We start from the raw sequence: 21733 nt of genomic DNA on the forward strand, positions 1-21733 counted from the left end.
AAATAAATTGGTCCCAAAAATCACCTTCTGCATTTTCTTCATTTTTGTGGTTATCGAATGAATCAATGGAATTGATTGGTTTGTGGCGGTAATAAATTTAGGCTACTACAACGTGAGGATGTGGGACGGTGCAAGGCAGCGTCATTACGGCGGCGGCGATGAGAAAGGTGGCGGCTCGCAGGGAAGAAGAGGGATAACAATGTTCTTTTTTATTATTATTATTAAAAAAACTTTAATGTTGACTTTTCATCTCAGCCATTAAGTTTAATTTTAACATGTGTCATGCATCAAAGCACATAAATGGAGTAAATGGATAGCTCCCTAAATGGAGCATACCCAAACTCCTTTGGGTAGGGATGTTGTCATGGATTAAGTCACACAGAATAACGTCAATGGAGAGTGCCACACAGCTTAATGTGATAAGTGTTTAATTTTAACGGTTTTTACATTTTAGGAATTGAATCAGATAATTATTGTAACAAAAGAGAAAATGTATAGATAACATTGTCATTCGTGATATGTTGGCGAGCAAATGATTCGCGACAAATACCACAAACTATCTCTCTTAACACTGCAAAGTGAATATTTTTGTTTATTTCTTATTAAAATTGTTGACAAACATGATGAATAACCATTGGAAGTTGAAACAGAGAGTTTTCATTAAACGGAATATTACAATGAGTAGACTTAATTTATGACGAAAAATGCTTAATTATAAAATGTGGTAGATGCAACTAACCTAAAAAGTTTCTCTCAAAAAAAAAAAAACTAACCTAAAAAGTTAAGAAGCATAGTACCTTTGACCTTTAATTTACAATTGGTTAAAAATATCTAAAGTTTGTGAAGATATTGTGTGGAGCCAACAATGTGTCAAATATCTTAATCATGATGATTTTCTATAAATTTTTGACAAAAACACTAATATGACCCAAATTATTTATGTTAAGTTTTTTTTTTTTTAAATAGCAAATTATTTATGGTAAGAGTTAAAATTTGAGTTTTGTGCGAAGGAACCAAACTATATTTTACAATTTTTTTTCATTTAATATTAGTTTTGAATACTTGAAGTGACTTGTAAATTTTTGCAGTTTTAAATAAATTATTTACTCTTATTTTTTTCTCTTAGAAATCAAACTCAATATTATAAAGTTTTCGACATTCGTCGTTGTGAGTTTAGCTCAGTCGACATAGACAATGCATAATATATGCAAGATCGGGGTTCAAACCCCGACCACCGTAAAAAAAATAAAGTTTTCGACATTCATACACCCTTTGTATCAATCACCTACGTTTATTATAAAATTTTTCGAAAGTTTCATAATCACTTTTATCTAGACTAAAATAGCTTTTAGAAAATGTGTCCTTTTCAAATGCGAATAATTGAGCTATTATTTTTAAAGTTCTTATATGTTCATTTATATGATTGTATTAATCTCTTCGTTATAAATCTTTAGTCATTTTAATATCTTTTTTTAATAATTATTTTTGAAATCACTCACAGTGGAGTATTTATTATATTTTCACGAAAAGATTTGCAAAATCATTTATAATAAAATTAAAAGTAAAACTATGATAAATAAATCATTTTTTTCTACAATTTTTTTAATTATTTTGTGTACAAAATATTAAAAAACGAACGCATTAATCATTATAACGTGTCTCCACACTTAATTTTGGGAAATTCAAAATTTACGTCACAATCTTCGCATTTCATTTTCCGCCCAAAACAAAAAACCCCTCTTCGCGCTCCTCAGGGGATAGAAAGAAAAGACAAAAAGAGCAGAGAAAGAAAATGACGGAAAACGAAAACGAAGGAAAGCGTGAGAAAATGGAAAAACTCAACAAAGGTAGAGGCATGATCGCCTTCACCGGAACCGCCGCGGTGCTTGCAATCGCCGTTAACCTCGTCATCTCCGCCGTTAAACACCAGAAGGAGAAAAATGCAAAGAAGAAAGGTACTCACGCTTTTCAGCTTTTAAATTCTCTTTGAGCTTTCACTTTTAAGCATTCGTGTAGTTATTGCATGAATTGTTACGAAATGAATTCGTTTTACTGAAATTACTATGTGAAAATTTGTAGATCTTGCTGGTTCTAAGGTTCGTGTTAACCTATCTGCATCTGAGATTGTTAAATTAGCTAGCCAAATCATTGCTAAGTCAAACGAGGTTCATAATTTGGTTGCATCCGTGCCGCTCGATAAGGTATTATCGATTCACTTTTTTATGCTTCACTGATTTTGTTATTCTTGTTTGTTTTCTGAGTTGTGACTTCATAACAAGCTCACTTTTGTGGCGAAAATGATTTTTGAAATGCTGAAATTTACAATTCGTGGTCAAATTTTTCAACTGGAAGAAGAAGCCCTGTCATTATTTTTGCGTAGTCATTTTGTAGGATTTAATTTATATACACCGTCAATTTAACAGGTTTTTACACCGTCAGTCATACTCATCACATCATTAAAAACATTTAACTTTTATCCTAACTACTTTTAAAGTCACGCATATTACATATAGATGGTTGTGAATTTGTGATATGCTGATAGTGTAAAACTTTTCACACTGACAGTGTATGAAAATTAAATTCTATTTTGAAACATGTTCTTGCTGTTTGTATTTAATTCTCTGTCGTTTTTTTTCACGCACCGTTTCCCTAAGCGGGTTGTGTTACTTGTATTGATAAAAACGGCAGGTTACATATGCAAATGTTATATCACCTCTAGCAGAACTTCAAGCGCAACAATTTCCATTGATTGAATCTTGCTTGTTACCAAAGCTGGTATCTACACGGGAGGACGAGCGCAAAGCAAGTGCAGAAGCAGAGCGTAGAATAGATGCCCATCTTGACATTTGCAGGTTCGCTGTCATTGATTTTTAGTTTCTTACACTATTTGTGATTTCTGTCCTTATCCATTTCCGGTGGGACATAAATGTCTTAAAAACCGAGTGATAATATAGGACTGGTTACTAAGTTTGCTGGATTGACAAAATGAAGACAGTGAGGATAAGTTCCCCATGTTGTTAAGCTGCACGCAATGTGTGGTGTTTATTTGTTTTTTTGAAGATCACACGTCTTTTCACTTGATGGATTAAGAAACTAAATAGTGTGTTATTCCATGCAAGCGGATCAGGAAACGTGAAGACATATATCTTGTTGTTAAAGCATTTGCAGTGAGGGGGGACTGGATGAATGCTGAAATCAAAAGTTTTGTTCAAATTCTGGTAAGAAGTAAATAGTTGTTTGGCATCAGTCTTTTCTTTCTTTGGTTTTTTTTTGTTGGAAATTTTATGGAAACTTACTGAATCAATTTGTTACTGCTTGTATGTGTGTGTGTGTGTGTTGCTGAAATGATTGAGGAGTTGCATCATAATCATATGCTAATTTAGTTATCCATGAGAACTATGCAATCCAGATGTTGATTCTTTCCTAATCAGTGACAGGTGAGAGATTTTGAGCGAAATGGATTGAACCTCAGTGCAAGCAAAAGAGAAGAGTTGCTGCGTATAAAAGCTCAGATTGACGAGTTAAGCATTATATATATCCAAAATCTCAACGATGCTAGCGCATTTCTTCCCTTCAACGAGTCAGAGTTAGCTGGATTACCTCCAGAGTTTCTCAAGGTTTGTTTGTTATATACTTCTTCCATCAATCGACTTGACAAGTGTAGTCATGTTTCTGAAAAATTTGCTTTCCTCTTTTGCATCATGGCCCAAATCAACTAATAAATTTTACTTGTATGCTATTAATTAACTTCAAATTTATGGTTTATATTATTTTAATTCTAAATCCATTGTAATCTATTATTTATCGAGACATAAATTGCATAATTGAGTCATAAAACTCTTGTGGGCGGGCTGGGAATGATTGCTTCCTCATTGAACTTGAATTTTGAGGTGGTATGTGGAAGCATTACGAGAATCCTCTACTGTATTTGTCTTTGGACAAAATAGTGGAAGTAACAGGAAGGGAATGGACAGCCATACCACTCACGTGTCTGGGAAGTGGATGTTGTATCGAATAACCTGGTACTTCCGGTCACTTCCGCTTTATTCCATTTCCTGATCAAATCGGAAAATGTATACTCTATTTTTTCCCCCTATATTAAATTCTGACCAGAAGATTACTACCTTTCCTCTCTTTTCAATTGAAAAACCACATCCTCCCATTCCAATTTAAAATCTCAAATACAGGCCTCAAGAGTATGAACTTATGCAACTATGGAAAGAAGAGTTCAAAGGAATAGGATTTTAAGTAATTGAAAAAATAAATAGAGGCAATGTAGATTTTAAGGTCAAGAAATTATTTAACCGATTGTACTACCTAAGGGTATGATTAATGCAAAATAGACTGGTTTCCTCTCCATGTCTTAGGCCCTGTTTGGATAAACAGCTTATTTGCAACTTATAGCACAAACGCTTATCAGGATAAGTGCTTACATATAAGTTATTTGTATAGCAAATGATAAAATAAAGTGAATCTGTTTCCGTATAAGCCATCCTGAAGAACTCATGAAAATAAGTTGAAAACAACGTATGAACAACGTCATATGCTGTTTTCATAAATTCTTCCAAACAGTTTGACAAAACTTATGCCAGTAGATAAGCTCAAATGAGCCAATCCAAACAGGTCCTTACACAGATTGATTTAACTATTACTATGGATAAGTGTAATATTTATACCTGGTTTGACTCGAAGCCTTCATGCATGGCTTTTTATGTAGCCTAATCACTGCTTTTGCATTTCCTTCAGTTAACCCTTTTGTTTTCTGGTTGTTACATACTTAGGAATATATATCTTCTTTACAGGGTTTAGATAAATCTGAAAATGGACAATTGAAGATCTCCTTGAGAAGCCATCACGTCACAGCTGTACTCGAATTTTGCAAGGTATGGTGGCTGAAGTATTAACTAATAGTTTCATATTTATTTATAGTGACATTATCATGAATGTGATTAAGTTGGTTCTTGCACCACCGGTACTCCAATAATTGAAATCATCCAAAATCCAGTTGTAGTCTCTTTCCAAGGGGATTTGACTTGGAAGATGTAGACCAGGAAGCTGGAATGACTTCCTTCACTGTGTTTTTTTATTACAAAAAAATCTTTTAAGCAGCACTGCTTCATATTTTTGTCAGAATGAAATGTTTTAGATTTTGTAAATTGTCCACAATGAACTTTTATTATTTAATTATCGTGTAGGTCTCAAAATTAAATGGTTAATTGTGGTTCTTACTTTGCGGTATTATTATTGATACATAACATATTGGTACCTTGTATGCCACTTGTTTCATAGGCATACACAAGTATTATGCTTTTTAGAAAAGCATCCTTCTTTTCTTGGTAAATTTTTGTTCGTGTGTTATTTAAGGAAAATATAGCGACAAAGTCTAAAATTCTATATTGATCACATGAAGGTTGGAACTACGAGAAGGATGGTATCACGGGCATATGGGAATCGTTGTGGAGAAGCCAATCTTTCTATTTTAGAAAGTCTGGTAATTTTCATTGACATTTTTCTTTAAGAATTTCAGTTATTTATCATCAAATATTTCTGACGTGCTTTTGTGATATAAATATACAAGTTATGTTTTAACTGGACTTTGTAACAGGACTTGCTAGCAATCTATTCTTTTTTTGAACAAGCTAGCAATCTATTCTTATTGTACTTAAATTTGTAGTTAGAGTTTTGGAAAAAGAAAATTGTCTGAATTTAATTTTGTTGCTCTACATTTTCATTAACGGAAACAACTTATAAGGCATTTGAATATATTGGATTTGAATGTATTTTCAGTTTTGAATGTGTATGTATGATTATTAGTTTATTACGAGCTTTACTTGTAGGTTAGTTTATAGCATAAAATTTGAATTATTTATGGAGGGCCATTTGGGCATCTTTCATTTAGTTTTATATGTGTTGGTTCTGGATATGTTTACACTTTAATGCCAAAGTGATATAAGTTTATTTACGTTGATATTTTATTGGCACAATTCAGGCGCAACAGCGTCATAAATATGCTCGTTTACTTGGCTATTCGTGCTATGCTGAGTATGCTGTTGATGTTAGAATGGCAAAAACACCGACAAAGGTTTGTAATTTTTTTGTAGTGATGCAATAATATATTTTTTTCCATCAGAGACTAGGAGTTTAGTTAGATGTATCATGAATTGCTTCTCTTTTGGGTTTGCCTAGTTATAGAAGAGGATTCCATCTGAACTTCTATTTTTTTTTGTTTTTACTTATAAATTTTTCTGTATAAAGAAGAAAGTAAACTCTAAAATGTATCATGCCATCAAGCCTATCCAAGCACACACTTGTTTTTACCTCACTCTTTGCTCATCTTTTTTCTTCTAACTTAAAGCATTATAAGCCACATATGTCGTTTCGGCAAGTTTAGCCCATTCTTGTTTGCAACGCCAACCGATAAAGTTGAAGGATGTGAAACATCACCAGTAACCACTAATTATTAAACCAAGTACAATTATTGTTTTTTTTTTTCCTTTTCCTGTTAAATATATATTGGAACGAGAAATGGATAAGCTGTCTTGTTGCTTTTCCATAAAGTAAGTGTTAACAGATTAATTTAGTTGACTGCTTAATGTTTTTTCCTACACTTTTTTCCCGAATCTAATATCTTATTCTGTTTTTTTTTCTCCAGGTGTTCGAGTTTCTGAATGACATATCCGTACGTGTAACTGACATGGCTACAAAAGAACTTGATGTCTTGAAAGATTTGAAGGTTTGCACATTTTTGGTGTATGTTGTTTGATTTAATTTATAAATCTCTTATTATAAATTCATTGTGATATCAGAAGAAAGAGGAAGGGGAGTTTCCATTTGGAATCGAAGACCTGCTGTATTATGTAAAACGGGTCGAAGAACAGAGTTATGATCTGGACTTCGGCGAGATCAAGCAATACTTACCAATTAGTTTAGTTCTATCTGGAATCTTCAAAATTGTCCAAGATCTTTTTGGTAATTTTATCTGACAATTTGTTTGTAGTTATATTTTATTGTCTTGACCATCAGATACTGTTAATATTGAAAAGGAACCGGAAAGTGATTCATGGTAAACTATTTCCAGTTTAGGAATAATTAACCAGTTCACTTTCCAGTGTTCATAAAGTAGTTCACGAGTAAGCATTTATTGGCGAGATTAACTGCTTGCGTAATTAATTATTCCTGCACCAAATTTTTTTTTAATCGAGAATTCCTTTTCTAAGTTTTCAGTTTGTTTTAATACTGAAAATACACATTCATCGTAATTCTTGTTACTTTCTGGGTAGGTTTAAGGTTTGAGGAAATTGCAGGAGCTGAAGTTTGGCATTGTGATGTTCGTGTATTTGCAGTATTTGACTTAAGTTCAAGCGAACTTTTGGGTTATTGCTACCTTGATTTGTTCTCAAGGTTGAGCTTTTTAATCATTTGAAATTTATTCATTAATTTTTGTTTGCTGTGAAAGTTGAAATTAGGTTCATGCTTCATCTTATTGACTTTTACAGGGAAGGAAAATATGGTCACAGTTGTGTTGTGCCTCTCCAGAACAGTGCATTAACAATCAGTGGGGCCCGACAGGTTGTTTTTAAGTGAATAAAATCAAATTTCATTGTATAGATAGTAGAATTTTTTTTTTTGAAAGAATTTTATAGATACTAGATAAGATAGCTTATCACTATGATGACTAATATCCAGGTATAATTGGGCAATAGCTGTCCAATCTTTTCTGTTTATATAAGATAGAGACACCTACTTAAAAACAGAAAAGATCTATGTTTGGCAATGAACACCAAAGAGAGAGAGGCTGTAACCATCAACCTCTCAAAATATACAAGGGTGTTACATGTCCTTGAAAGTTCATGCATTTGTCCTGCAACACACCTTTAACTCGAGAGAAATAACTCACACACTACCACAAAATTTTACCTTCTTAAATCTTACATATACGACTCTTTCGATTTATTAATTTTTGTCCCTTTTCAACGTTTACGCAGATACCAGTTGCATTACTAATATCTCAGTGTCAAAAGGATTCTGAATGCAGTCCTGGATTATTGCGTTTTTCTGAAGTGGTCAGTCTTTTCCGCGAGTTTGGCCATGTGGTATGTTTGCTTTGTTACGCATGCTTTACTGATCTATGTTTGCTTTGTAACGCATGCTTTACTGATCTATGTTTGCTTTGTAACGCATGCCTTACTGATCAGGGTTGTATATTCATTCTCATGATTTGCATTATAATTTTTATCACTTCCTTATTTGAGTTTGGTATAAAGTGGAATAAAATGTATGATTTGTATAATTGAGATCCTTTTCTGAAAGTTAACATCTATTTTTCCTTTTTGTATTCTTTTGTCAAAACTAAGATGGTGGAAGGTGTAGGACGGAAAAGATCAAAATTAGGTTTCCTCACGAAAGTATCAACTAGCAAGTATTACATGCACTTCCCATGGCAATGGTATCTGTATATGGATCTTGCTAGTAAAAGGCACTTCAAGTAAACGGTCTACGTCTGCGTGTAAAAGAAGTTTTTTGACATTCAAGATTTGTAACATTTCTTGGTAGATGCGTTTGCTTGTATTTCCACGAATTTTTTTCTCCTCCAATCACCTTGTACGGCATAATTTCGTTAATAGGGACATTGCTTTTGTCTTGATTTTTATGATTAGCTTTTGCTCCACCTCAGTTTTTAAATTTTAATAAGATTCGTACATCAATAGTTTGAAAACGAATATAAATTGAGTTGTATCTTTCTGCAGAAAGTGTAAGATATTGTAATGCATAGTTTATTTAGTTTTGTTTGCTCATTGTTACACTGTTTATTATATTCTGAAGTCTTTTTTAAAAATAAACTGTTAGGTTCAACACATTTGCAACCGTGCTTCATTTGCTAGATTTTCTGGATTTCGTGTTGATCCTGACTTTGTGGAAATACCTGCTCAACTGCTACAAAACTGGTAAAATATTTTAGTCATATTCTTTACTATTCTGATTTAGGTTAAACATTTATACTTTTTTTATTGAACACAAATTCCTACTTCATTTGTTTTTGTATGAATTGTAGCTGTTATGAAAGCTTTTCTCTGAAGTTGATTTCTGGATTTCATCAGGTGAGTTTTTTTCTAACGTTTTCTCCTTATCTTTCTGAATCATACATGTTGAACTTTCACTTTTCTTATGTTGAACTTTCACTTTTCTTTTCAATGGTCATTGTTTTTTGAGTATACCTCAATCTGAAAACATCCACTTAATGCTTATTTGAGGCTTTAATTTGTTAAGTTTGTGGGTTGCAGGATATCACAAAGCCCTTAAAGGACGACCTATGCAAATCAATTAAAAGATGGAGAAATTCTTCTTCTGCACTTAAATTAAAGCAAGAGATTCTATACTGTATGTTTTTTTATTTTTTTTTATTTTTTATTTCCCTTCATTATAACAACCGAACTTCTTAATAACTAGTTTGTTCTTATGCTTTTACCTATGCTAATGTTTATGTAGATTTTTTTTTCTGCAGTGGGTAGTTTATTACACAATAAATTGTATTTTCTGTTTTAGTGGTGGTTATAGTCTTGTATAATGGTATGGTCCAGTGCAGCAAGGAATAGTTGGTATTTGATTTAGAAACTGTTTGTTTAGTGATGCAATGTCAAGTTTGCAGGGCAAAAATTATTTTGTACCGTTGCAGCCCTGTTTAATATTTTTGGATTCTCAAAGTTAACTGTGTGATGAGTAGAACTGATTTCATGATAAGTGAAGATTTGCTGCTTTTTTCAATAGATAGAATTTCTTGGTGTGGAGCCATAAAATTTATATGAAACGTACCTATATTTTTGCCTTATAACTAATTTATAATTATAATTTAAATAAAGCAAATTCTTCTATATCCACTCTTAAAATTCCCAAACAAGTTATCTTTTCTATATTAATCCTTTAAAAGTCAATTCTACCAAAATATAAACCAAACAGACCCTCAGTCAGTTACTGTATATTGTATAGGTATACATGAATGTATGCATATCCTCTCGTGTCTTAGTATAAAAGTAAAACCATCAGGCTGTAGTTTAGATAAGTAATTGACATGGTATTTTTTTCTTGAAAAATGCAAAATGTTGTTATCAACACTAGTTTTGATCATCACAATTCTATAATTCCTTCTGATCTTTTCAATTGATTCTAAGATTCAGCTGGAATTTATATCGCTTTTGGGTAGAAAACAGAACGTGTTGACCAAGATGATTATATGCTGTGAATAGTTACTTTTCGTTTTCATCTGACTTAAGAACTGCTTTATATCAGGCCTTTTTGATCAAATCATTCATTCTGCTGATAACATAGATATTCGTGAGTTATTCAAGCATCTTCATTCCAAGGTAAATGAATTTAAGATTATTTCTTATTTGAAGTTCAGTGCTTTCAATGAAGGATGTGAGAAGAAGTTCTTTGTATCCCAGGTGATGTTAGGGTTGCCGGTATTAGAAGGAACCAATCCTGCTTCATGTTTTCCTTTTAGTGTTGTTGGTTACGAGGCAGCTTGCTACAGTCGTATATGGAGTGAGGTATTAAATTGCTATATATGATACAGTAGTCTTATTTCATGATAATCAATTTTCATTGCAAGCATATTTTAATTTTCAATCATCCATATATAGTTTTTCTATTGTTTGTGAGAGTCTTCCCTGATCAACGAGTTGACGAATAAATGATGTATTATGTTTCAGGTTTTTGCCGCTGATATATGTGCTTCTATGTTTTGCAATGGTGTTCCAAACCAGCTTCGCGGTATGCAATTTAGGAACAAGGTAATTAATGACAATGACATTTCAATTTTTCTCCAGAAATATATTAGCCATTAGTATGTGTTGTTTTAAAATTGCTGAAAAATTCAGGATGAATTTCATATGAAAAATGTATAAAAATTAAATTTTATAATTTTCATTCCCAATTTGGGGGTGTGCTCTTTATGTATTAAGAGTAAAGATCCAGTATGTATTTTGTCATGTTGCATTAGGGGGTTATGTTGGTAATCTCATTCTTAAAATTCATTGGTCCACAAATTAAAAAGGGATACAAGTGAATGGTAACAGTGAGATCATCAAAGATTGCTAGATGGTCACATGCTTCAATGTATTTGTTTTCTGAATCAGATATAAAAAATTGTTAGAAATGTTGTATTTATTCGTGTGCTTGAGTTAAAACTTTTGCAGGTATTGGCCCCAGGAGGAGCGAAGGATTCTATAGAAGTGATATCAGACTTTCTAGGAAGAGAACCATCGATTCTATCTTACATTGAAAACAAAGCCAAGTATACTTTGTAAGATTTCTCTATAGGTACTTGTCCATTGACAATATTTCTTGGGTTCATATTAAAAAATAAATAGCTCAGTGTAAAGATGAGTACTTTGGTTAATAAATTATAAAATATTATTTAATTAATATCTTTGTTTGTCATCTCATAATCAGCTAAGCAGAATGTTTGCTAGTATTTGGTTGGAGGAAAAGTAAGAGAGGGGGAGGAATTATTTTAAGTACAATTGATTTGAATCCAGAGTAGCGTGAATGAAGGAGAGTAGAATCACTCAATTTTCAAGAATTCTTAATTCTTACGTATAATTAAGGAAACCTATATGCTCAAATGAAATTAAAAACTTTAAATAATGAATTAATAGTTATATTTTTAAATGTTTTATTCATACCAAAACCATCGAACGCGTCTTTGGTTGGTAAGAATTTCCTTTCCTAATGGATAGATTGCCAAGGAATGAACTCCGAAGTTTGGAAGATTCTTCCGTTTGAGGTTAGAGTGGAAATGAGTAGTTAGAGGACGAGTACGAAGATTCTCAAGGTATTTACCAACTAAGATTTTTTTCCCTTCAGGAAACATCCCAAAACTTAAATCTATTTAAGTTTAATTATAATAACAAAGTTGTCCTTGCTCATAAATTTTTCAAAAACTCTTATATCTTGCTAAATCTCGCATACACATATTCAAGAATGTGTGATAAAGTTTGTTATAAGATTAAATTGAAGTATAAAATCTTGCATTAAAATCTTATGTGTTGAAATCTTCCATTAAAATCTTATGTGTTCAAGTAGTTTTATGTGTTTTTTTCTTTTAAGTTACCATGATAATTTGGAGTTTGGTGGTGAGGTAAGTATGGTTTGATTAAGAAATGTTTCATTTAAAAATTAAATTACAATCGAACAATCAATTTCATGCGTATGTGATTTCGATGATTAGTAAAAGACATGTGTATGTGATTTTTCAAGTCTAAATATGATGATTAGTAAAAGATATTGATACCCTGCTAAACAATGAGCCAATTGATTGACTTGTCTCTTGATTTTCCATTGTTGAAATAACCAAATTATTAACTTAAAAGAGAATCATAACAAAACAAAAAAAACTGTGACATTTTTTGTGGTCAAATACTATTGTCTACTTGTCTGCTAAAATTCATTTCAATTACTCTATGGTCTTAAATTAGATGCTCATTTTAAATTGGGTTAAATATGTTTTTGGTCCCTATAAATATGTCAATTTTTTGTTTTAGTCCCTCTAAAATTTTCCTTCAACTCTTAGTCCCCATAAACTTTTCAATCACTACTTTTGGTCCCTATTTTTAATTTAATTTTTGTATTTTTTAATGAAATTGTGCAGAAATATTTAAAATATTCCAAAAAAAATTCTTAAAAAATTTACAATTTTTTAACAAAACACAAATTAAATATGAATTTTTAAATACAAATTAATTCATGTTTTGTTAAAAAATTCTAAATTTTTTTGGGAGTGAATCTTATAATATTTAGAATTTTTCTGGAAAATTTTATTAAAAAATATGAATTCTACATATGAGTTTACTTTAAAAGAGGGACAAAAAATGAAGATTGAAAATTTTATAGGGACACAAAGTTGAAGGAAAATTTTAGAGGGACTAAAACGAAAAGTTGACATATTTATAGGGACCAAAAACATATTTAACCCTTTTAAATTATACGTGATTATTGGTTTTAATAATCAAATATGTTTCATTTAATAAAACATATTCATTAATTATAGTTAATAAACTTGTTAGATGATTGAAATACACTAAATAAAGTATATTAATGATAAAAAAATAATAAAAGTGATAAATAATTTAGGAAAAAATAGCACTTGAAATGAAATGATGGGAGTACATTTTTCTACTGATTTAGAATTGGTCGAAAATCACACAATGCACTGACTTGACTTCTTCTCGAAGAAGAATGATTAAATCCTGAGATTTAAAACACAAATTTCCCAGGTCAACAAACAACAACCACGAAGATAACAAAACCGTGTCTGCTTTATGTTGGTGCACTAAACATTTCCAATGTCTTCTTTTATTATAAATTATAAAAATGAAAATAATATTCTACCCCCTCTCTTTTTTAATTATTAATCCAGTCCGTATATTATGTCTGCATTGCATGTGCTTCTTCCCATTTTCCCTCTATTTTCCAATTTGTTTTTTTGGCAATTATTTGTGATTTTATATTACCTATGATACTTTTAAAATTTAAACTATATTTTTTTTTTGGTCATGTTGGTATATGTTAAAGAATCAAAAGAAATAATATTTTTGTCAAAAATTTTTTGAATGAAAACTTTTAAAAAGTTAATTACACAATTTTTAAGAAATAATAATTATATTTGATTCTTTAACAAATATTATACTTTCCTTTATTTTATTTTATAGGATTTCTAGTCAACATACACAAATATGGAAATAATGCATTAATTAATGAATTTAAAAGAACAATTTTAAACTTATACACATCTTTTCAACACAATATTTAACATTTATCTCCTTATTCAACGTTTAAAAAACATTCAATCTTTCAAAGACGCTTTTTAAAATTTTGAAATATTTTTAAACTATCAATAAATTATAATCACCAATTGAATTTTTTAACTTTAATTAATCAAATTTTATCAGTAAAAATCACATGCTACCATTTATAAATCTACTAAACTAAATAAGAAAATCAATGTCTGTTTTTTTGACCATTTTACCCTTATCAGGGGCATTTTGGTAAATTGGTAATTGGTGAGTGTTTATACTATATATAGGCTAAACCACAATTAAGATCATTTTTCCCCTCATTTTCTCTCTCATCTCTCACGGTTTCCTCCCTCTCTTCTCTCACGGTTTCCACTTTCTTCCTCCCATCTCTCTCTCGGCCCTCTCATTCTCAACCCCAAAATTCTACAATCCTCACCCAAACCCCATGAAAATCATCATGCAAACTCATTTTTGAAACCCTCATGATGAATTAATCATCAATCAAGATTCAATCCTTTTCTCCTCTTCCAGTTCTGTCCAAACTGAACCCTAACCCCATCCTTCAATCTTTCAATTCATTCATTCCAGGTAATTAGGTTTAATTAAATTCTCTTACCTTTTGATTTGTTTTACTGAAATTGATAATTTTAGGTTTGATGCTTTTGATTTTGGTTTTTATCTGTAGAAGTAAAGTGATAGGAGAAGTTGCTGGTGGGAAATCTCTATTCATGAAGGATGAGTTGTGATAGATAGATTGTTGAAGGTATCATCTTTGCATGTTTTTATTTATGTATTTTTGTTTTGTTTTGTTTTGGATTGTGAAAAGAAAGAAAAAAAAGGGGAGAAACGGGAACGGGAGGAAGAAGAACGGGAACGGGAAAGGGCCGTCACAACTGCGGCGAAAAACAGCGGCGCCGGTGAGGAAGAGTAAGAGAGAGACGGTTGTCTCCAATCTAAAGTCATGCATGCATAATTCTCTCTGGTTTGAGTGCTGAATCTAATTCTAATCTTGCATGTGGGTTTGATTGAAAATTTGTGATGGATTTGTGAGAAGAATGTTAAGTTTGGGTAAGAGGGATCTGAGGTCGAGAGTGAGGCAGAGGGAGAAGAGTAGAAGAAATGGAATTAGGGTTCTGAGAAAGAAGAAGTAACTAAAGAAAAATTAGGGGTTTTCAAGACTGAGTAATTGGAGATGGAAGCTAGGAACTTAAGGAAACAAGAGCACCAGAGCTTGCTGCCATCACCATAAAGAATTAAAGGTGGGTTTCCCTTTCCCTCATCCCTCATGCATAATCTAAATCAACTAATTTAGGGGTTATGAGACATGAAATTGATTGATGAAAAGTAAATTGTTCATTATGCATGTTTGATTTTAAGAATTGAAGTTATTGCATTGATTTGTTTGTGTATTTTTACTAAATTGATTTTGTGTGAATGATAGCATGATTGAAAGGTTTATTGATTTAGCCACTGGAATAATTTGATTGAATGGGTTTTATGGTGAAGTGATTCTTATTGTATATGAAAAAGGAGATTATAAAAATGAGCTAGGTTTTTCTTAAAATTACTGCAGAAAATAGCTTCAGTGCAGGATTTTTAATAATTTATTGATTTTGAATTTTTAGACGGGACCAGTTGCATAAGTTGCAGTTATAAGCTGGCTGCATACAGTAAAATAATCAGAAATGTTTGATTTCATATGAATGATTCAATCATAGGTTTTATGGACTGCTGTGCTGGAATTGGTTTCTACAGATCAGTTTTAGTGTTAGATTTTTCTGAAATTGATTACTTTGAATTTGGATATGGGACCAAATGCATTGTCTTCGTGTGAGTATTGGTCACGTATAGAAAAATTTACAAAAATTTATAACTTCAATTTATATGTCTTTGTTGCTTTGAATGACAGATGATTAACTCATTTTTTTTTATGTTTCACATATATTGCTTCTACTAATTGAGTGAATTATATGTTCAGGTTCCTCCAGAACTGCAAGCTTCTTTTATTGCAGCAGTTGATAAAGGAAACATAAGAAGCATGCCAACATAGTGAATAAAAAGGTTCTAAAATATTTATCTAAGATTTGATATGTTATGGATCATGTTATTTTATAATTATATGCATGTAATATCTAAATTTCGAATCAGTTTACCTTTAAGCGTATAAACAAATATGTATTTGCGAACAAAATTATCCGAAAAAAAGCAATCCACCCCGTTGACAGTTTACAACTCAACAGGGTTAACAATCTCGCATAAACATATTGCAATTACCATTCCTTCATGCTGCTCATTCTTCAATATTTCCTAATGATATGTTCCCTGTCACTTTTTTTTATTTTGACAAAATGTTTTCTGTTACTTGACAGGGATGTTGGCAGTAATATCGCATTGAAAATTCTGAAGCGTGTAGAAAAAGGTTGGGGTCAAGGAAGTATATCGAGTTTGCTGCCTCAAAAGAATGATTTTCTTGATTACTAAGGTAGCAGTTTATGTTGGTTTGAGGTTATGAGATGGTTATTGGTTTGTTTTGTTGTTTGATTGTGGTTTTGGATACACTTTGATCATGTCTATGCGAACTGCGTGCTGCAATTTAGAATTATATGATTTGTACTAAACTTTTATTTTATTAATATGTTTTATTTGGTATGATGATTAAAGGAAACTGATAAGGTTGGTGAAGCAATATGGTGAAAGAAAATGGGCTCAAATAGCTGAGAAGTTAGAAGGAAGGGTTGGCAAGCAGTGTAGAGAGCGATGGCATAATCATTTGCGTCCTCAGCTGCTTTAACAAGATCATTCAAGCGGTATCTGACTGAGGATCAAATTTTCAGGTTTTCTAACTACACTTTGACTGTGTTTGGATATATTAAGCGCTTATACCATTCACACTTATCATATAAGTGCTTATATATAAGCTATTTCTATAACAAGATAAAAAAAAAAGTCAAATTGTTTTCATATAAACTATAATCTATTTTCATAAGCTATATTGGAGAGCTTATGAAAATAAGCTGAAAACAACTTACAAACATGTCATAAATTGTTTCCTTGAGCTCCTTCAAACAATCCTAGAAGTGTTTATGGCAGTGGATAAACTCAAACAATCCAATCCAAACATGGTCTAATTATCTGTAGATTTTAATGATTGTAAAGTGCTTTATTTAAAATGGAAAATATTATATAGAATCGATCACTATCTTGGAAAAGAGCTTGTGGAAAATCTTTTTGTTCTCCGATTCTCAAATCTAATTTTTGACCCTTTGTGGTCGAGGCAATACATAAGAAATGTACAGTTGATATTCTCAGCAGATTTTGGTACTGAAGGACGTGGCAGGTAACTTCTCTTCCTTTGCAGCATTTACACTTTTTATGATCTTAAAATGGTGATTCTCATATATTTCATATCTGTTCCATGTGTAGGTACTTTGACAATTATGGTATAATTAGAGATATTATGCAGAATCATCTACTTCAAATACTAGTCCTCTTTGCAATGGAAACTCCTGTTAGTTTGGATGTAGAGGACATTAGAAATGAAAAGGTCTCATATGGTTATATACTTTTTTTATAGGCAAATATTAATTTTTAGTATATTACTCCCTCCGACCTTAAATATAAGTAGAAAGGTTCATCTATTTGATACAAATACATGTACCTTTTTCGGTCAAATATAAGGCCGGAGGATGTATATGCTAGAAGCCAGAGTTTAAAACCTGGACTTTCTTCTCAAAATCATTTGGGTGGTTTAGTTCAACCACTTGAGCTACGCCTCAGCTCATGGTTATGGACCTTTAATTCATCTGTTTTAAATAATTGTGATTTTTCATGACTTTCAATTGCTTAATGGATGTCAGGTCAAGGTTCTTCGTTCTATGAGACCGATTAAACTCGAGGATGTAGTTTTAGGCCAATATAAGAACCACACCAGAGGAGGTGTTGCATATCCAGCCTACATTGATGACAAAACTGTACCAAAGGACAGCTTAACCCAGACATTTGCCGCGGCTGCCCACTTCATAGATAATGCAAGATGGGATGGGGTACCTTTTTTGATGAAGGCTGGGAAAGCATTACACACCAAGAGGTAAGTGAAAGGAATAAGTTTTGCACAATGTTGTCAATAGCAGATCGTGAAAATTTGCGGTTTGTTGAAATTCTGCTATGCTTACAGTGTTGTAGTGCTGATATAGCTGCTATTTTACAACCTTTTGTACTAAATAAAGTATCGCCAATATATAACATCAAAGTCAATAGTAGGTATATAACTTGCCAACATCAAACCAATGTCACAATACAGAATACAATCTCAATGACTACAAAATTTTGGACTGCAGAATTTCACCTCATTTGATATAAAATAAGAATTTGTTTACAATACACTATTGTGAATCTCATCATAAACTTAAAATAGAATGTACAATTGTTTTTGCAAACTAGCACTATAACTATACTATCTACAAGTATGTGTTTTATATGTTTTGCGCCTATATGATGCATAATAACAAGTATGCAAGAGAGATTTTTAAGTATTTGAGATGGAACACTGCCAATATTTTCCCATCTCTTTTAAGCTGAGATCAAGGGAATAATATCAGCTTATGTAATGCCAGAATAAGTGTTTCTTGGTTATTTTTTTTTTTTGCTAAATTAGACGGTCAATAAGATTGATCTAGAAGACAATATTATCTTGCATTTTTATGTCAAGATGTTAAGATAACTACAAGTTTGAAAAATAATTATTTAAACTGTACTGGGTAGATTTTAGTGATAAGTTGGATGATGGCCATGGTCATTAGCCCCTATTTTGAACAATGTGTTTTGGTCATGTGACTATTTGGTGTAAGGTTTTTCACTTGGATTTTAGTTCATAAACATGGAAACTGCAATTAACATATCTTTTCTAATTTCAGGTTTACTGATAAACAAATTATGAGGCTTCAGGAGACACCTGACGAGATACCTGAGGGAGGAACGCCTCACACTGTTAGCTTACTATTGCATGACAAACTGGTGGATACTGGAAAGCCAGGTGACAGAGTTGAGGTGAGACTATACCATGACACTCTGATAAATAGATATTCTCATGTTTGTTCAATGGTCCCATGAGTGTTTTGTTGTACATCAGGTGACTGGTATATACAGGGCTATGAATGTCAAGGTGGGACCAACTCAGAGAACTGTTAAGTCATTGTTCAAAGTATGAGTTATCTTCTCAAACTCTTTTGCATTTAGAGCTTCGCCTTTGCATTTTTCATCTTGTCTAATTGACATTTGTTTTGTTCCGTTTGGCCCTTAAAAGTTGGCATGATTCATTTCATTGTTCTAAAGGAAAAATGTGTTGCTATCATGAAGGAATCCCTGTATGATAAATATATTGATGAGCATGGGGTTGTTGATTTTGGTTGAAGCAGGGGGATCAGTCAACAGAAAGAGGCAAAACGCTTTCTAAATGCTCTTAATAAGCAATCAGAGCTGGAACAGAAAGATTTCTTTTCAGTATCTGTATGTACTTTCTATTTTTCCCTGCATTTGTTGTCAATTGTTTTTGTTCTCGACAAAAGACGTATGTGTTGTTTAATTTTTCAGGAAATATACAGTCTGGCTGATACCTGATATGGATACTTTCATCGAAAATTTAAACAGCGTTGGTTATCTACTCAAAAAAGGACCAAAGACATATCAGGTGCGATGAGATTTTTACGCTCCACTCTATAGAGGTTTGTTTGATGATTTCCATCTTATTAATGTGCAACTCTTTCATACACCAAGAATCTATAATGCCTTACCTATCCCTTCCTAGCCACCTCTATAAGGGGAAGAAAGGTTTTAAAATTTTGGTGACAAGACAATCCTTTTGACACATGCAGGTATTATCCTCTTTGTACTCACGGAGCCAGTCGTCTAGGTCAAGGGGCTAAACTGAAGTTGAGTTATGTACATGTCAGTGATTAAATGTAATAGCTTTTCGTTAATTTATTGTGTTTAAGAATCCGAAAAAAGGGTGTACCTTATCTTATACCAAAGTTCCCTTTCCCGGAATACTTTAAGAATGTGCTTTGTCTTGTGATGATTGTCATCGAATATGCAATTTCAAGGGGACGAGAAAATTAATCTGATAATCTCGCATGTAATTATACGACAGTTTTGCTGTATTGTGAAATCTTTAAAGGTAGAAAGTCCTTTACCAATCAGATTTTTTTCATTCACAGAGAGTTTGAATCCTTAACCACTTATCTATTTGCTTTTATGCAAATGGTTGCTGCAGATTGGTTGAGATCTGACAGAAGGGAAGATGATCTTGGTGGCCGTCCTGGGAGCATTATGCAGGTTGACTTTGGTGTTTTGGTTCTTAATTTTGATTATATTTAGCCATCAAGTAATTACTTATATATATATTTTTATATTATGAAGAAAAATCAATTTGATGAATTTTGTTAACTTGCAGAAATATGCAGCACAGGGTGGGCCTGAGTTTTTCATTGTAAACATCTGTGGTGTTGTTCTCCCTTTGAATCCTTCTTTTCTTAAGATCATGACTCTGCCATATCTAAAGTAGGTTTCTTTTCTAATCAATGAAACTTAATCTTTATATAATGTGCATCTCATTACTTTCCTTTTTAGTAAATCATGGATTTAATCATGAAATTGCAAGTTGGCTAATCTGAGTCTTTGAAATTGGCATAATTTCGGAGACTAAATTAATCAAAGTTCTCAAGTGGCAACGGATTTTCAATTTCATAGCTATTATTATATTTGGAATACGTGATTTTCTCCATTCTAATCTTTTACTGTTAAATTATATTTACATAATCAAAACTGAAATTAATGTTGTGCCTGTCAGGGATATAACTATGGCATTTCCCAACTTTGTTTTGCACACCGAGGTGGAAGATTAGCAACAAACAATTGAAGATCAATGCACTTGAAGGATTAAAATTTGCAGCTATAGAATAGAATGTATTGTAATTGTATATAACGTGTTTAAAGCAAAATCAACCACTTCAATTTGCAGCTATAGAATAGAATGTATTGTAATTGTATATAACCTTAGGCAATTATAAGTTGCCTTTGCCTAATTAAAATCAATGGATTCACTTGATTGTATGCATGATATATATGTACCGAACCCAGTTAAGAAAAATTGATATGCCAATGAATGATCAAAGAAACTACATAAATAAATATAAAAAAAAAATTGTTTGGAAATTGTAGAGTGATTTTAAATCAACAGGCATAGATTTATTTGCATCAGCTTATAATTATTTTATTTATTGTGACATAAAATTTACTTCCTTCATGGCCGTGTCCCCCAGCTGTGATCATCGTGTTATAGATGGTAATTATTCTTAATCTGATGATGTTACTTATGCTATATAATTTATTGATCCATGACATATGTTACTCGACTGTTTAGTCGAGCTAAATCCCTTTTGTAACTCAAATTTAACCTTATTTTTGTGATCATGGGTTGAATCACCATTTGTCCTTAATATTGTGATTGTCTGAGACTGACAATTTAGTCCCTCAAATATAGGAAATGACAATTTAATCCATTGAATTTAAAAACGTCAATTAATAGTCATTTTCTCAAATTTAACACCAAAATTTTAAATGTTCTATATTGTCCAACTCTCATGCATGCAAGAGAGAAGCTAATATGCAGGCATTTCATAAGTTTTGATGGATGTTTTTTAAAGTGATATTTTGTTGGAGAGACTAAATTGATTTAAGTTCTCCAATTTAAGAGCTAAATCATCCGATTCCCACAATTTTATTAACCAAAATGGTGATCCGCGCAGAGAAACATACTAACAATATGTTTATTATTTTGTTCAGTGGCGATTGGTGTCGAATGGTTGAAAGCATTCAAAGGCTGTATTGAGAATCCATAAACCATGTTGCTGTAAAAGTAAATAGAAGGCTCCGATGAAATACTC

At 32.0% G+C, this 21733-nt stretch overlaps 2 protein-coding genes and 1 long non-coding RNA gene across 4 annotated transcripts; all 3 read left to right on the forward strand.

The window, feature by feature from the left end:
* Positions 1–1752: 1752 nt before the first annotated feature.
* LOC146940934 (Zincin-like metalloproteases family protein) lies at positions 1753–11421 on the forward strand. Of its 2 annotated transcripts, none has more exons than XM_085754716.1 (20): positions 1753–1955; positions 2080–2201; positions 2689–2852; positions 3128–3218; positions 3438–3617; positions 4803–4883; positions 5411–5491; positions 5990–6082; positions 6653–6733; positions 6807–6969; positions 7281–7401; positions 7497–7569; positions 7986–8093; positions 8848–8945; positions 9053–9098; positions 9282–9378; positions 10285–10358; positions 10440–10544; positions 10707–10787; positions 11193–11421. In XM_085754716.1, exons 1-20 carry the CDS (start codon positions 1793–1795, stop codon positions 11301–11303), a joined length of 2133 nt encoding a protein of 710 aa, XP_085610842.1. In that variant the 5' UTR covers positions 1753–1792; the 3' UTR covers positions 11304–11421. The 2 variants fall into 2 exon arrangements, with proteins under 2 accessions (XP_085610842.1, XP_085610843.1); XM_085754717.1 differs by having other exon boundaries at positions 6810–6969.
* A 2655-nt stretch (positions 11422–14076) lies between these two features.
* On the forward strand, positions 14077–14556 carry LOC146940935 (uncharacterized). The gene is made up of 2 exons (XR_015032209.1): positions 14077–14381; positions 14479–14556. It is a non-coding gene; the product is annotated as an uncharacterized LOC146940935 (long non-coding RNA).
* A 2006-nt stretch (positions 14557–16562) lies between these two features.
* On the forward strand, positions 16563–20904 carry LOC146940936 (glucose-6-phosphate 1-dehydrogenase 2, chloroplastic-like; the record flags this gene model as incomplete). Its single annotated transcript, XM_085749916.1, has 12 exons — positions 16563–16627; positions 16981–17130; positions 17217–17337; positions 17651–17880; positions 18707–18839; positions 18922–18993; positions 19125–19298; positions 19383–19513; positions 19664–19965; positions 20062–20123; positions 20242–20348; positions 20638–20904. Coding segments are annotated over 7 exons (849 nt in total), but the record flags the coding sequence as incomplete, so codon positions are not given.
* Positions 20905–21733: the final 829 nt, after the last annotated feature.

Source organism: Medicago sativa, chromosome 3, assembly GCF_051527215.1.
Source record: "Medicago sativa cultivar Bolivia chromosome 3, Bolivia_mono, whole genome shotgun sequence".
Lineage (NCBI taxonomy): Eukaryota > Viridiplantae > Streptophyta > Magnoliopsida > Fabales > Fabaceae > Medicago > Medicago sativa.